The sequence below is a fragment of the Salvelinus fontinalis genome, chromosome 14, assembly GCF_029448725.1.
Source record: "Salvelinus fontinalis isolate EN_2023a chromosome 14, ASM2944872v1, whole genome shotgun sequence".
Lineage (NCBI taxonomy): Eukaryota > Metazoa > Chordata > Actinopteri > Salmoniformes > Salmonidae > Salvelinus > Salvelinus fontinalis.
In genome coordinates, this window is record NC_074678.1 from 27,522,041 (window position 1) to 27,538,750 (window position 16,710).

Genomic DNA, 16,710 nt, shown 5'->3' on the forward strand with positions numbered 1-16,710 from the left:
GAACTTCAACATATTACCTGTTTGGGTTTTAGATATTACCTATCCTAACTGCCATTGATAATCAAATCTGGAACAAGTTTGGGAAACCCCGGTATCACTCTGACATGTTTGCCACGGTAGCCCCATTACGAAAAAGACAAAATGCAGATGCAAGTATCTGTTTCAGCTGGGAATGACAATGAAAGGTACACATTTTTATATTGGCAGAACACTGCTTCTATGGTATTATCTAAATGTTTGTTTATTCTACATGTATCTGTTACTGCATTTGAAAGTTATCAAAACACTTAGTTTAGAATATCTACATAAATTTAGCAATTGCATTCTTCCATATTACTTTGTAGGCTACTGACCTATTCAAAGCTTCCTCCGGCATCTCACCATTCATCTGTCTGTAGTTATTTAACTCAACCTGCAGGTTTATTGTGATTGAGTGGGAGGAAACTGCTGCAGGCAAGGTTCTGACAGATGGGTGTGTCCTTGCCACCAAGACACACCCACATCAAACCACACCCCCAAGCCAACTCACATTTGGCTTCTGTCACAGCTGCCAGCTTTTCTTGAAGAGCAAGCCAAAAAAGAGGCCAGATCAGCGTATGCAGTTCCCCTTTAACTGGCATGACAGATCTGCTTTGAAGTGGAGGAAAGGCAAATATGAAAAGAGTGTGTCCTCTAATGGGTGCCTTTTCACTGTGGTATTCCCTGGTCTCCCTTTGCCTCTGGGCTCTAGCTTTGGCTCACTATCCAGGAGGCTGCTTATCGTCTGGCCCTTTGAACAGACTGGATGGGGAGGATGTGTGTGCTATACTGAGCTTTAGTTCCATGAATACAAATGTAGAAATGGCAAAAGGGGATAATATTAAAAAGACACCTTTCAAGTGGGTTACCTGAACCTTAATAGGCCAGTAGCTGTAGCAAAAAGTGCCAAATAAGGAAGTTATCACATTTATTGCTTTACACATGATAGCTCATAGACTGCTTGCTTTGTCCAGTAATGTACATTTCTTGTTCAAATTGAGACAATGAACATTGCTGCCTTGTCTCACTTTAGAGTGGGCTATTCTGAACACGTCAAAAGAGTGGTCAAAGGATGCTTAAGGCAAGCAAATGGCATCCAGTTAACAGTTTCCAAATCAATACTTCATTTCAGGCAGCCATTTATTGCTTCCTGGTAATTTCTTTGCAGAACTCCATAGCCTACAAGGTTCAGATTTTCACTTCCCCCAAGTATTAAAGGAGGATAATACACCAAGGACATAATGAATGAGAAAGTAACTGAATAGGTAGATGGGTGAAGTCCAGATGCACGTTTTTGTTTAAAACTAACGCAAACCTCCCCCCAAAAACATCCCAAACACATAATTCAATACAAGGGATTTTATTAAAATAATTCAATTCTAAACCATAAGTGACGGTATAATAATAGCCACTATTCAATACAGATGAATGGGGATGGGGGGGTGCTTATTTATTTTTTAATTCATCTGATGACAAAACCCTATAACTGAATAAACCACTAGAAATAAGCTTAAAGTTGGATCAAGTACATGTGTAAATGCGTTGGATACAGATACATTGGAAGATGATACAGTACCGATAATGACAGACAAACAAGATAGAGGCACATTTACACATTAATAGCAAGAGAGAAAGATACTTTTTATAGACTTATAAAATGATTATAGAGAATAAATATGTACTGCAGTATCATTCCTAGTCCCTTCTGAACAAAAACAACCACTTGACAACAAAAAAATTACCTAAAAACTACAGCAAACAGACAGACTTACAGCTTGTTTGCTTTTGTTCCACTATTCCTGATCATTTGTATAAAAAGTAAAAACATTTCAGGAGCTTTATAAAAGCTGGAAACTATAGTAAGTGAAACCAACAGGCTTGTTCCCATAAAACAAAGAAATAGTTTCATTGGTTAATCATTCAGTGAATTATATACCTCTACGACAAAACTATATAAAATGTCAGTGGATATCTTCTCTATACATGTGGCTGTTTATTACATATGTTAAAATGTCTAACACACGAAGCCAACTTGTAACATTGCAAGTAAACACTAAATACAAGGGTATACATCCTTCATTTTCCAAGTCGGACAATATCGGCCTGAACTTGTGTTAATTAAAACACTTACAGAACATGCCAATCAGCAGTACCATTGCAGAAAGGTGATCTAACTGAATTACAGTGAGGGGTGCACGGTGCAGAACAGCGTGCTGGGTTTATCCCCTCTGAGTCAATCAGAACAGGTGGGTTGTAGAGCGACTGAACGTATGGTACTTCCTCTCAAACATGGATGGCAGGTTGACCATGGAGGGAGAGTGCATCGCCTGGAGGGAACAGAACAGGGACATCGATTAAATTAGGAAATTTATTGTGTTCCAAAACAGAAATGACCCCTCGAGTGTTAGTTTAAGGACAATGAGTTACTTGAGTGTTTACTTAAGTTCTTCTATATGAAGGCTTTCTGATCACAAGTATAAGCTGGGACTTCTGGAAGACATTTTAAAAGCCTCGACATGAAGATGGATTGTCATGTGGGCCGCAGAAGCAATCTTGTGGGAAGTGCTTAGTGAAGGATACAAGGTCGTTTTATATGCACCAGTCTCATTTAATTACTTTTACATTCAGCCTTCCCAGCCAAATGTTGGCATTGAACTAATCGAGCAACGCCAATAGAATATTACTGTTCTCTGCCCAACTTGCAAAACAAGCATTTAAACCATTCACAACATTTTGTCATGTTGTAAAGATGTGGTTCTCTCTCTGCTTATTACTGTGGATGAATCAGATATATTGAAAAGGAACCTTGAGTACTTATATGTTACCGCAGCAACTTGAACATGAAAGGTGCTGTATAAATGCAGGGTGTTTTCTGGGGAAGCACAGGGTCTGTCTGGTTAAAATGCATACATATTTGACTCTTAAGAGTCTTCCCTATGGAGACATGAGTGTTAAAGGTAGGAGTGTAAACAGGTACGTGTCATGTACACTCCTTCAGTAAGGCTGCTGCTGGCTAATACCAGGGTGAAAAGAAAGGCCAGCCTGAATAGCAACCCAATTCATGCACCAGCACCTCATTGCGTGCTTGTTGCTATAAACACCACCACACACTTCAACAGGGCCTAGTCATGTTAATGAGATTTGAGGAGACATTATGGTTTAATTTGAGGACCTGGGATCAATAGCAGTGGAAAAGCGATGACCAGACCATACAGGACAGACATGAAGCCAGTGCCAGGGTTTCACAAATGCCCAGTGATGGATTGCCAAAAGGTCTGGAGCCTCCATCCAAACACTCAAGCATCATGCAGCACACAGATGATGGCTTTATTGGATTAAATTAGTGGGAGAATGATTAAATAAGTCACCACAACATTTACTGCTTTGGAGGACATATATCATAACCAAATCATCCACTGCCGTGACTGCTGTAAAAATACATCCCTCCTTATTCCAAAACTGATTGAGGGGGTTTATGTAAAAGCTTGAGTGAGCGTCTGCCCGGTGCTTCAGGCGGATGTTAGCGGAACTGAGTGAGTGAGGTGTGCAGCAGATAAGTAACAGCCCACAGAGAGCAGGAGAGTGAGTCCCACCCAGGGCTCTAAAGGCTGCATGTGCAAACTGGAGTTTTATTTGAGAACCATTGCGGGTAAAAAAATCCAATCGCAAACAATATTTCGCTACACTGCTCAAAGAAGACCGGCTGAACAAAAAAATAACGAACCACGATAATTGTTATGATTATTAGGCTTTGCTTAACTGGAGCTTCTGAGTGCCAGTCCTCTCCCTCCAGCGGCTGCTTGCTTCCAGTTCCCAGGCCAGACACAAGCCCCGCCCCCTCACTCAAGCAGGCAGCAGTTTCTCCACAGCTGTTTATTCTTTCAGCATGCTGTCAATTTATGCACTCAATATATTCTTAAAAAACAAGAGCGATGCTGCTGCCGAGGCTGCTTCTAAATATGGATCTACATGTTCTCTCTATTAGACTACTAGTTTGTGTATCTTGCGCTCTGCAAAACGCAAGTTAATCTAAGAAAGCTGGCATGTGCCTAAAATAATGCTAATCTCTAATGTTTATCGCTAGCTGGTTAGCTAAATTCCATTTAGCAAAATGCACTAGCTAGGGCAAAGCAAACGTTAGCTCTAATACAGGCTGCTACCAGTATTGGTGTAGATCAGCATGTTTGTACAATGGCATGTTCTGAATCAGATGGTCTACTTTAAAACCTTTGTCTAAATGTAATATCTATTCAAATGTGATTATAGTCCCCTGGGAAACACTGACCAACACTTTGGTTCCTACCCTGTTAAAACCCATACCTGGCTTTTTCATTTGATGTCATGCCAAACACTACCCATAGAATTCAAATAATAATTATATTTCTATGATTCCAACAATTCACCCAAGTGTTTTGATCTACATCGCAAGTCAAATCCCTATATTTGGTTGAAAAATTGCAACAATTGTTTTGCCCATATCGTGCAGCCCTACTAACAACCTGGTAACTTCACCAGTATATACAAACATTTGGTGGCACAGAAGGAAAGGAAAAGTGATGTCTTCAAGGGGTGTGCTTCAAAAGTAAGCGAGATGCATTTGGTCCAATGTAGCTTAGGTACCAGTCTCTTTAGCTAACAATTTACTCCCTGTACTCCATGTCATGTGCCAAAGAGACTGGCACAAGACAATCTATTATTGAGATCAAGGAGAACAGAAGATTTTATCCTGATTCGATACCCTCACAGCTATCCTCAAATCAAAACGATTATGCAAATATTGATACTCTATCACCTCTTTTCCTCTCCACAGAACACATTGATATACTGGTGCTAAGCAACAGTTTGTTTGTATAACAAAACATGAGGAATAACTGATGTGTTGTTCAATCCCGACCTACGGTTCCCAATGGTCCCACGAAATGGGAGGGTTGGAAATGTGGTGACTGAGCAATCGTGGGAGAAGGGTCTTGGTGTAAGCTACACCTAGCTACTGTATGTGTGGAAAACATTTCATCACAGGTAAAACATTTAATTTGTTTAGTATAGTCAGTTTAACGCCACTCACTACTTGTAGCTGTATAGTCTGTTAGTCTTGGCTAGCTTTATGTTCCAGTCGGTAGCCAACTAGCACCCACTCACATGGCTGCTAGCACCATCATGAAAAGGGGCATGAGGGAAGCCCTACAACAGACGTTGTGAGAATGCAATGTTGAAAATAAATATTTATGTGGTACTTTTCTTAAATGTCGTTTTGCGAATTGACTAAAATAAGCTAAAGAGACTAGTACTCAGACTAGGCCCAATGTATTTTTTTAATGGTGCAAAGTGTTTTTTTTGTTTTTTTTTGCATTGTACTTTCAGATCATGTCCATAATATATTACTTACCTCACAGTGTTGTGATCGGCTGTGATATTTGCTTGTTGATTTCTCCCGCCGGAGCAGTATCTGTTGTAAAAATTCAGACTTTGTGGTTGTGTTATCTAGTGGAAATCACTCCGTCATTTGCTAGTTGCTAAAATTCAGACCCCTTCACCTTTTCCACATTTTGTTACGTTACAGCCTTATTCTAAACTTGATTACATTCATTTTTTCCTCATCAAGCTACACACAATACCCTATAAGGTCAAAACAAAAATAGGTTTTGCCCGTAGAGCTCTGATAAAGGACTGTGTCGAAGCACAGATCTGGGGAAGGGTACCAAAATATGCCTGCAGCATTGAAGGTCCAAGAACACAGAGGCCTTCTTTCTTAAATGGAAGAAGTTTGGAACCACCAAGACTTTTCCTAGAGCTGGGCACCTGGCCAAACTGAGCAATCGTGGGAGAAGGGCATTGGTCAGGGAGATGACCAAGAACCCGATGGTCACTCTGACAGAGCTCCAGAGTTCCTCTGTGGAGATGGGAGAACCTTCCAGAATGACAACCATCTCTGCAGAACTCCACTAACCAGGCATTTATTGTAGAGTGGCCAGACAGAAGCCACCCCTTAGTAAAAGGCACATGACAGCCCGCTTGGAGTTTGCCAAAAGGAACCTAAAGGACCCTCAGACCATAAGAAACAAGATTCTCTGGTCTGATGAAACCAAGATTGAATTCTTTGGCCTGAATGCCAAGCTTCACATCTGGAGGAAAGCTGGTACCATCCCATCATGCTGTGGGGATGTTTTTTAGCTGCAGGGACTGAGAGACTAGTCAGGACCGAGGAAAAGATGAACAGAGCAAAGTACAGAGAGATCGTTGATGAAAACCTGCTCCAGAGCGCTCAGGACCTCAGACTGGGGCGAAGGTTCACCTTCCAACAAGACAACGACTAAGCACACAGCCAAGACAATGCATGAGTGGCTTTGGGACAAGTCTCTGACTGTCCTTGAGTGGCCAAGCCAGAGCCCAGACTTGAACCCGAACGAAAATCTCTGGAGAGACCCTAAACATCCAGCCTGAAAGAGCTTAAGATGATCTGTAGAGAATGGGAGAAACTCCCCCAATACAGGTGTGCCAAGCTTGTAGTGTCATACTCAAGAAGACTCAAGGCTATAATCGCTGCCAAAGGTGCTTTAACAAAGTGCTGAGTAAAGTCTCTGAATACTTACCGGTATGCAACCATGATATTTCTGTTTTAAATCCAATACATTTGAATAAAAAAACATTTTTTTTTTGCTTTGTCATTATGTAGTATTGTGTGTAGATTGAGGGAAAACAAGTGAATACATTTTAGGATAAGGCTGTAACGTAACAAAATGTGGAAAAGTGAAGGGGTCTGAATACTTTCCGAATGCACTGTATGTGAGAAAACAAGCACAGAATAGTGTAGGGAATCATCATCTAAATTGCTGTACCTATCAAAACCTGAAAGTTACTCCACCAGCTTCAAACGGCTGTAAAAAACAATATTTTATTGAAAATATATTTCAGTGATTTAGGATGGTACAATCATTCCCTACACTATTCAGTGCTTGTTTTCACAAACTGAAATTGAGTTTAGTGTAGAATTTTAGCAACCAGGAAATGACAGAGCGATTTCCATTATATAACGCAGCCAAAGTCAGAACACCTTTCATATTTTGACAACAGATGCTGCTCCAGCGGCAGAAATCAATAGTCGAATATCACAGCCAATCACAACACTGGCCGGTAAGTAATACTGTGAAACACTATCATTCCACTATTACTGCAGATATATTATGGATGTTTTCTTCATCTACAATGCAAAAATCCTGTGTAGCACCTTTACGTTAAGAGCACCAGTGCAACCAATATTTGTATTTATTTTGAGCCCTGGTGCCAGCAGTCCAGGAATTAGGAGTTAGTCAGTGAGACAGCCACCACCCAAGCACCTATCCCAGTGAGTTAAAGCCAGCGTAGTGATGCTCACATCAGTCTGAGGTCAGTCAGCCGCCTATAGGTGGGTCTCTTTGCGGGGGCTCAGGCAGCCTGCCTTGCGGGGGTCAGAGTAGGGGACCTGCAGGTACCTGCAAGCCCCAGGGGGAATCCACCCTTTGGACGGGATCCTCAAGGAAGGGGGGCTGGTAGAGTAAGGAGGCCTGGTGTGGGTGGGTTGGGGTCTAGGTGGGGTCTCCTCGGGGCAGGGTAGACTAGGGATGGGATCGGGGGTGTGAATACAGATGGGAACGCGGAGGCGGGGACAGGGGGCGTTGTCCAGGGAGTTCGAGCGCTGCACCACGGCAGCAGCAGAGTTCTTGATGGAACCACTGAGGTTGAATGTGGAGGTAGAGCGAGCCATCTACACAGTCACAAATCAGAGTATTGGGGGAGAAAAGTCACAGGACAGACTACTTATCCCACCACTGCACCAAGGTGCACTTAAAATCCCTTTTTAATAGCCAAGTTGGAGAGCAGTAACTTTCTTCAAATATTTAGTGTTATATGATTAATCTTTACTGTTTTAGTAAAAGGAAAGATAAATATCAAGAAGGTAAACTTGCTCAGAAAAAGGGTAATCAAATATTTTTTTAAATTAAGACTGACATCACTGACGCAGTTAGAAGAACAGGAAATAAATGTCTAAAAGTTCAAAACAGGCATGTGAAAACTGCAGCCATTGTCAAAATAAAAAAATGGCTTGCACTGGAGGAACAGCAATTTCACCATTAGACATAAACTCCTAATGTGTAACCCATTTACCATCATGCTTTGGAGAGCACTGCAAATGGATCTTCAGAGGGAAACAAAGTACATGGTGCAATTAGACAGCCCATGTCAAAATGGTAAATTACGTATGTTTCCTCTGCCATAGCTGTTAGCCTCCTGTTGACTTGTAATATGCCCCTTTAGCCTCTTGACTTGGTTAGACAAGCCTTGTTCAAGGCCTGGACTTGGAAGTAGATGGGTGGGGATGGATGGATGAACTTACAGATAGGGTGGCACTGCTGCCCACACGGCTCATGTTCTCAGAGCTAGGGCCAGGGCTCTTGTCATCTGGGGTGCTGTTGGCCATGAAGGCTCTCTGGATCACCCGTTTGGGTGTTTTGGTGAAGGAAAAGGCTCTCGTTACCTGGGGTGTAAAAATAGTTACACAAACACTCAAAACCTGACTCAAAATAGCTCTTTCTAACATGCAGCTGTGAACATGTCTAATATCCAGCATAGGCCTGTGTGGAATATAGGAGTGAGACGGGTTAATTCGGAGCCCATTTTACCTTCTTTGAAGTCTTTTTGATGACTCTAGAGGCTTTACTCAGCGTGCTGTCCATATCCTTTGTGCTCACTTGGACAGAGTCAGGCTCAGTGCACTGAATTAGATCTTGCTGTTTAAAATAGAAACAAATATAAATATCCAGCCCATTCTGCAACGCTGTCAAAATGCAAAGAGTGAGAAGCAGTTGTCCGTTTTTGCAAGCAGCTGGAGCTCATTGGTATTCAGGGTGCGGGGAGAGCCAGTGAATCAATTAAGATAGCGAGTCCAGGTGGTAGTAGAGGTTTACATCACCACCTAGTGGACACCTCACTCAAAGCTGGAATAGCCCGGGCACACCGCCGAAGCTTATTACGCCTGTTTTTAATTATGATGGGAAACATACGTCTGTCTGTAGCAGCCAATTAATAGCTAGCTTCCTCAATCAATCCCGAATACTACATCAGTGAAAAGACCTGTGGAGGAGAGAAACCAACCCATCTATGTCTGAAGTGTTAAAGTTCAAATACAATTCCACTTCTAATTACATTAATCCATCTTCCAGTTTAACCACAGAGGACAATCTAATAGAATTAAAATGACCAAAAAGGACTCTTGCGCAACATAATTTGAAAGTGTAATAAAAGTTGCCTAAATAATTAAATAATAGCATGTGTCCTCTTCAACCTCCAGAGTCCAGACACTGTTCTACATGAGGACACCAGACCAGTGAGGGATGCCTTGGTCCCTCCGGCCAGTCTGGCTGTGTTAGTGAGAGAACGAGTAGACAGGCAGCATGTGTTCTCAGGAGCCCTCCCACCCTGCCCCGTCTGGCCTATAGAGGCTCAGTGGACCACTGTCTCTCGCATCTCTCACCGCGTCAGCCTTGCAGATGGTATTGGCCACCTGGCGACAGAGCATCTTCAGCCAGGTTGACTTCATTGTGTCCTCAGTGGTCAGTTGGAAGCTGAAGAGAAGATTCTCCTGCTCCGTGGGTGGGCGCACCACCAGGGCAAAGGCATTATGGCAATCTGAGAAAGGGGGGGTAGGGAGAAAGATTTGAGCTTTCTGGTTTGGTCGACTCGATGTAAAAAATAGTCTAGCTGCCCAAACATTTCTTCCATTTCTCTTTAAGACACGTAGAGGGGCATCTCTGTATGCATCAACACTAGGGCTGGCACAATTACTGTATAAACAACGGTTATGGAATAACCGTCATAACCGGGTTATTTTGTGTGTAACGAAGATTTGACTTAAGACGAGACGGCCGGGCATTCGTGCGGTCGAGTCCATTTCTGCGGTAACGTAGACTCTCAACGTGATGAAACTTTGTTGGTCCTTGCTGAAACAAGCAGTGTTGTAGCAAACTAGTCTTCGGATGCCTAGGCAACACCCCCTCCCTGCAGCAGCACAGAAATAGAATTGGAACCCCTAGCACTTGAAATTTGACCGGTAAACTCATTGGTACACTCACAAAGCCTGACTAGTATTGTGATGCAATAATTTCCATGGTAATGTATAATGTTCATACAAATTATGTTAGCAATTTGGCTCACGCAATGGAATGCCAGTTGATTTGACTCAAATCACAGCACATATTGATACACCTCCTATGCTTTTCTTACACGCGCAAAGGCCGCCAGTCCACCCATTACGACATCATTGACTTGAACGGGGACGCCAATTCTATTGATTAATTTCTATGGCAGCACATTCAGAGATGAGAAAATGTGCTTCTTGAAAAAAAAATTGCATTTTGCTACTCGAACAGTTATAACCGTAACCAGTTATTTGGCTGACCAATATTAACAAAAGCTCTATGACTGTCATAGTCCTAATCAACATACACTGCTTATAGCTAATACAGTGCATACTGACAGTGAAATTAAACCTAGCAGCTCTATTACAAGGCCAAATATGAGCCGAGTCACTGCTAGTGGGAGAGAGGAGAGATGTTTACTTGATTATGTCTGGACTGTCATATCAGACACTTACTGTTGACTCCCAACATTAGGCTATCCAGTATGCTTATGAACGAGATTTCACATGACCAAAAGGATACAGGGGGAGACAAGGACAGAATTAGCAATAAACATGCTCAGAGAATACCATATTCACCCGAAACAATCACACAAACCAGCACGGTCCTGTTGCTTAATAATAACGTTCACCCACAAGAGTCTAAGCCATGTCTAAGCCGCGGGGGGGGGGGTTCTACTAAGCTATAGCTATATGGAAAAGTTCATACTAAGGATCACTTAGCTACTTCATTTAGAATTGAGAGAGATATCCATACATATATCCATCCACACAAACACACAGGTTCAAAAGTTTGGGGTCACTTAGAAATGCCCTTGTTTTTTTTTAAAGAAAAGCTCATTCTTTGTCCATTAAAATGTCAAATTGATCAGAAATACAGTGTAGATATTGTTAATGTTGTAAATGACTATTGTAGCTGGAAACGGCAGATTTTTTATGGAATATCTACATAGGTGTACAGAGGCCCATTATCAGCAACCATCACTCCTGTGTTCCAATGGCACGTCGTGTTAGCTAATCCAAGTTGATCATTTTAAAAGGCTAATTGATCATTAGAAAACCCTTTTGCAATTATGTTAGCACAGCTGTAAACTGTTGTTCTGATTAAAGCAGCAATAAAACTGGCCTTTAGACTAGTTGAGTATCCTGAGCATCAGCATTTGTGGGTTCGATTAAAGGCTCAAAATGGCCAGAAACAAATAACTTTCTTCTGAAACTCGTCAGTCTATTCTTGTTCTGAGAAATGAAGGCTATTCCATGCGAGAAATTGCCATGAAACTGAAGACTCGTACAACGCTGTGTACTCCCTTCACAGAACAGCGCAAACTGGTTCTAACCAGAATAGAGAGAGGAGTGGGAGGCCCCAGTGCATAACTGAGCAAGAGGACAAGTACATTAGAGTGTCTAGTTAACAGTGAAGAGGCGACTCGGGGATGCTGGCCTTCCTAGGCAGAGTTGCAAAGAAAAAGCCATCTCTCAGACTGGCAAATAAAAATAAAATATTAAGATGGGCAAAAGAACACAGACATTGGAAAGAGGAACTCTGTCTAGAAGGCCAGCATCCTGGAGTCGCCTCTTCACTGTTGACGTTGAGATTGGTGTTTTGCGGGTACTATTTAATGAAGCTGCCAGTTGAGGACTTGTGAGGCATCTGTTAGAAATTGTGTGTGTGTGTGATATAAATATATCATATTTGGGGGGGGGGGGGGGCCTTACTGCTACAGTATAAGCCCATACAAACACATTGAATAACAGATTCACTACATGAAACAGATACCACCCCCCCCCAAAAAAAGATCTAAAGGAAGTTTGTTCTGAAGTGTCTGTCCTCTTATCTGAGAGATAAGGAAGATCAGGGAACATTTGCAATGGTTTTGACATGTATTTAACCCCTTATTTCTGGCACTTAACAGTCTCCATATACAGTGCATTCGGAAAGTATTCAGACCCCTTCCCCACCTTTTGTTACATTACAGCCTTATTCTAAAATGTATTAAATACCCCCCCCCCCTCCAATCAATATACACACACAATATCCCATAATGACAAAAACATTTTTGAAAATGTATTAAGAAATACAAGACTGAAATACCTTATTTACATAAGTATCAGACCCTTTGCTAAGAGACTCAAAATTGAGTTCAGGTGCATCCTGTTTCCATTGATGATCCTTGAGATGTTTCTAACACTTGATTGGAGTCCACCTGTGTTAAATTCAATTGATTTGACATTATTTGGAAAGGCACACACCAGTCTATATAAAAAGGTCCCACAGTTGACAGTGCATGTCAGAGCAAAAATCACACCATGTGGTCCAGAGCACTCAGGACCTCAGACTGGGGAAAAGGTTCACCTTCCAACAGGACGATTCTAAACACAAAGCCAGAGCCCGGACTTGAACATCTCTGGAGACCTGAAAATTGCTGCGCAGCAACACTCCCCATTCAACCTGACAGAGCTTGAGATGATCTGCAGAGAAGAACGGGAGAAACTCCCCAAATACAGATGTGCCAAGCTTGTAGCATCATACCCAAAAAGACTCGAGGCGGAAATCGCTGCCAAAAAGGTGCTTCAACAAAATACTAAGTAAAGGGTCTGAAAACGTACGTAAATGTGATAATTCAGTTTTGTATTTGTAATAAATTAGCACATCTCTAAAAACCGGTTTTTGCTTTGTCATTATGGGGCAGATTGGAGAAAAAAAAAGAGGATACATTTTATAATAAGGCTGTAATGTAATGTGGAAAAAGTCAAGGAGTCTGAATACTTTCAGAATACACTGTATACAGTACTTCCATTATTTTTTTCAACTGATACTGGGGGACCTTCAGATGAGTCTTGTGAGAACTGTGGGCGTCCAAGAGCAAAACAACCAACGTGTACGTATGTCTCATCTTTCCATAGAGGGGTCACAATAGTTTGGGGGTTTTATTAGTGTGTAGCCTGAGCTGTTCGTACGCTACAGACAGAAGTTGTCAGATCGGCTGTACCGACTTCAAAACGGAGAACACCATCGTGTTCGTGAGAGACTCATCTTTCCATAAAGGGGTCACAATAGTTTGAAGGCCAAACCCGTCTGGACACTACAGACGATTTTGTGAGAAGATCGATTTTAGATCTCAGTCTGACAAACACCGCTCTAGCTCTGTCACCTTTCACCGCAGATCCCAAAAAAACATCTATAGCTTAAACTGACAGATTTTTTAGGTTTTGCATTATTATTATGCCAATTAGACTTCTTCGGGGGCGCGGACATTGTATCAAGGGGGTTAAGCACTGTCTGTTACGTAGTTCCGAACATGCCAGGAGCTGGGGCTCACTCACCCTCTGTATCCTGCAGGTCCAAGACCCTCCTGATCTGGGACAGAGGCATGAGGGTGATGTGTTTGAGTTGGGCTGCAGGCCGCGTCTGGCCCAGAGGACTCCTGAATGTGCTGATCACCTTATGTCTCTTCCTGGCAATCTGCAAATACAGACAAAAATTCTGAATCAAAAAGGGACTTAGGTGGTGGGTGTGGCAATGGGTGCAGTCGGCCAGTCTGAATTTGAGAAACTTTTAGAGTCCCCCATCTTGGCGATGTAGAGATTTTTTAAATGTTAAGGCAATTTCTTGCAATTCTACACATTTCTCCATGAAGTCAAGATACATTTAAAGCTAATTGCACGCTGTTCGTTAAAATGTTTCCATGATTTGTTTTTTACTCAAACATAAAATCAAATACTAAATTCATTGTTTTTAGAATTTAAAATGTCCCTGTCTAGCTTATATTTTGGTGATTTTTATAATATAATCTTTGACAAATAAAAGACTTATCTTTACTACATACTTCATATCTGAAGTATGTGTCCCCTCAGGGGGAGGGGTGATAGAGGTTATGCAGTGACAAATCAATAGGGCCTCTTATAAAAGGCAAAAGGTTCCAGTCATTAGCATGCGTTTAAATGGCCGGTGTGGGGGCCGGGGCGGAGGTTTGCATCTGTCCCATGAAGGCAGGGTGATATCTATCGGGCAGAGGGGAGTGGAGATCTGAATACAGAGGAGTTAATCAATGAATAATTCAAGAGTGCAGCCCCTGCTCTCCCCATCCTCATTACCAGTCTTCTTTGACTCTCCTGAATCAGGACGCCTCACCCATTCTGGGTTTGATTGCTCACCCCCATACTAATGGAACACTTCACTAATTAGGAGCGCGATAAGAAACTGTCAGCAACGATATATCGCACATCGATAAATAATTCACTTATTTTTTTCTCCAACAATCTCCATTTAAGCATTTCAAATTCCAAAGATTTCATAATGAGGGGGAGGGTGAGAGGACGGCAAGGGGAGTAGCTGGTATGGCAAGATAGTGAAAATGAGCGATGGTGTTAACTTGGAGAGCATTTGGGCTGTATTGTAAAGTTGTACAATCTAAAGCCATGTCACAATAAGATGGCATGTGGGCAAGACGACAGTTCAAATGGTAGGTTTTCCCCCTTTCAAATATTTTCAGTATTTCATAGAGCTCGTCTGGCGTGCCAGTTGGGCGGGTTTGCACTTTTGGTATTATTTAATTGATGTGGGCGTTACCTCGAGACAGTCGTTGAAGAGAAAGAGTGTGACATTTTCGCCTCGGTCACAGGGTTTGTCTCCCAGGGCGATGGTCTCCACCCTGTGGACCAGGCTGCGGTGCGACGAGAGCAGGTTGGCCTAAAAAGAGAAAAGGATGAATATCACACTCAACCAAAGACATCCAGCAGCCATTTGTGAATAAATAATCACCAGAGATACCTTCATGATTCAATCACAGGCCTCATTTAAAGCTGGAATCCTTAGTAGTGAAACTGCCACGTTCGTTTGCGATATTACAACAAAGTTACTGCAGTCAACGAAAACATATTTTCCCATTGCACGGGCAATAGAGCACAATATGTACTGCAAACATTTTTTACCATGCTGCCAGCCCCGCAATAAAAACAATAATGGTGGCACTGTTCCCCGCTACTGCAGATTCCATCTTTAAAGGGCCATAATTGGAATAAAATGGGTCTAAAACTAAAGATTGGTAATTTCACTGCTTATTCATTTCGATGCTCTGCTTGGGGCTGTGGCGGTCACAAAATTGTCAGCCGGTGATTGTCATACAAATAACTGCTGGTCTCACGGTAATTGACTGTTAATTAACTTACGTTAAACGCCGCCGGCTTCCACGCATAGCCTACAATCCACTGATGCGAACCTTGGGAACATCTACATTATAAAAAGTCTAATAATTTAATACATAGCCTACACCATCACAGTAAATCCATGATTTATTTAGACAGGTCTAAAGAAACAAAAAGAGAGTAGTACACTCCATATGTATAAACTCCCAGTCATTTATTGGTTAAATAAATGACTGGGAGTTAATATGCAGTACCGGTCAAAAGTTTTAGAACACCTACTCATTCAAGGGTTTCTTTATCTTTACAATTTTCTACATGTAGAATAGTGAAGACAAACTATGAAATTACGTACGAAATCATGTAACCAAAAATTGTAAAATCAAAATATATTTGAGATTCTTCAAAATAGCCACCCCTTGCCTTGACAACTTTGCAAACTCTTAGCATTCTCTCAACCAGCTTCAGCTGGAATGCTTTTCCAACAATCTTGAAGGAGTTCCCACATTCGCTGAGCACTTGTTGGCTGCTTTTCCTTCACTCTGTGGTCCGACTCATCCCAAACCATCTAAATTGGGTTGAGGTCAGTGGATTGTGAAGGCCAGGTCATCTGTTGCAGCACTCCCTCACTCTCCTTCTTGGTCAAATAGCCCTTACACAGCCTGGAGGTGTGTTGGGTCATTGTCCTGTTGAAAAACAAATGATAGTCCCACTAAGCTCAAACCAGATGGGATGTCGTATCGCTGCAGAATGCTGTGGTAGCCATGCTGGTTAAGTGTGCCTTGAATTCTAAATAAGTCACAGACAGTGTCACCAGCAAAGCACCCCCAAATCATCACACCTCCTCCATGCTTCACGGTGGGAACTACACATGCAGAGATAATCCGTTCACACACACCGCATCTCACAAAGATTCAAACCAAAAATCTCAAATTTGGACTCATCAGACCGAAAGGACAAATTTCCACCAGTCTAATGTCCATTCCTCGTGTTTCTTGGCCCAAGCAAGTCTCTTCTTAGTAGTGTCCTTTAGTAGTGGTTTCTTTGCAGCAATTCGACCATGATTCACACAGTCTCCTCTGAACAGTTGATGTTGAGATATGTCTGTTACTTGAAATCTGAAGCATTTATTTGGGCTGCAATTTCTGAGGCTGGTAACTAATTAACTTATCCTCTGCAGCAGAGGCAACTCTGGGTCTTCCATTCCTGTGGCGGTGCTCGTGAGAGCCCGTTTCTTCACTGCGCTTGATGGTTTTTGCGCCTACACTTAAGAAATGTTCTAAGTTCTTGACATTTTCCGTCTTGACTGACCTCCAAGTAATGGAGTGTCATTTCTTAGCTTATTTGAGCTGTTCTTGCCATAATATGGACTTTACCAA

At 42.1% G+C, this 16,710-nt stretch overlaps 1 protein-coding gene across 4 annotated transcripts in view; it reads right to left on the reverse strand.

Annotated features, from left to right (window-relative positions):
* Positions 1 to 1,362: 1,362 nt before the first annotated feature.
* ect2 (epithelial cell transforming 2) overlaps positions 1,363 to 16,710 on the reverse strand; it is a 31,033-nt gene continuing 15,685 nt past the window's right edge. For 2 of the 4 annotated variants that reach the window (XM_055861139.1, XM_055861140.1), the window contains 7 exons: positions 14,760 to 14,879; positions 13,514 to 13,652; positions 9,527 to 9,681; positions 8,676 to 8,783; positions 8,390 to 8,530; positions 7,391 to 7,759; positions 2,256 to 2,345 (listed from right to left, as the gene is read on the reverse strand). In XM_055861139.1, coding sequence (XP_055717114.1) covers positions 7,415 to 7,759; positions 8,390 to 8,530; positions 8,676 to 8,783; positions 9,527 to 9,681; positions 13,514 to 13,652; positions 14,760 to 14,879 — 1,008 coding nt within the window. In that variant the 3' untranslated portion in view covers positions 2,256 to 2,345; positions 7,391 to 7,414. Of the gene's footprint in view, positions 2,346 to 7,390; positions 7,760 to 8,389; positions 8,531 to 8,675; positions 8,784 to 9,526; positions 9,682 to 13,513; positions 13,653 to 14,759; positions 14,880 to 16,710 lie in introns of all 4 variants that reach the window. The other 2 variants (XM_055861141.1, XM_055861142.1) reach the window with 1 other exon arrangement.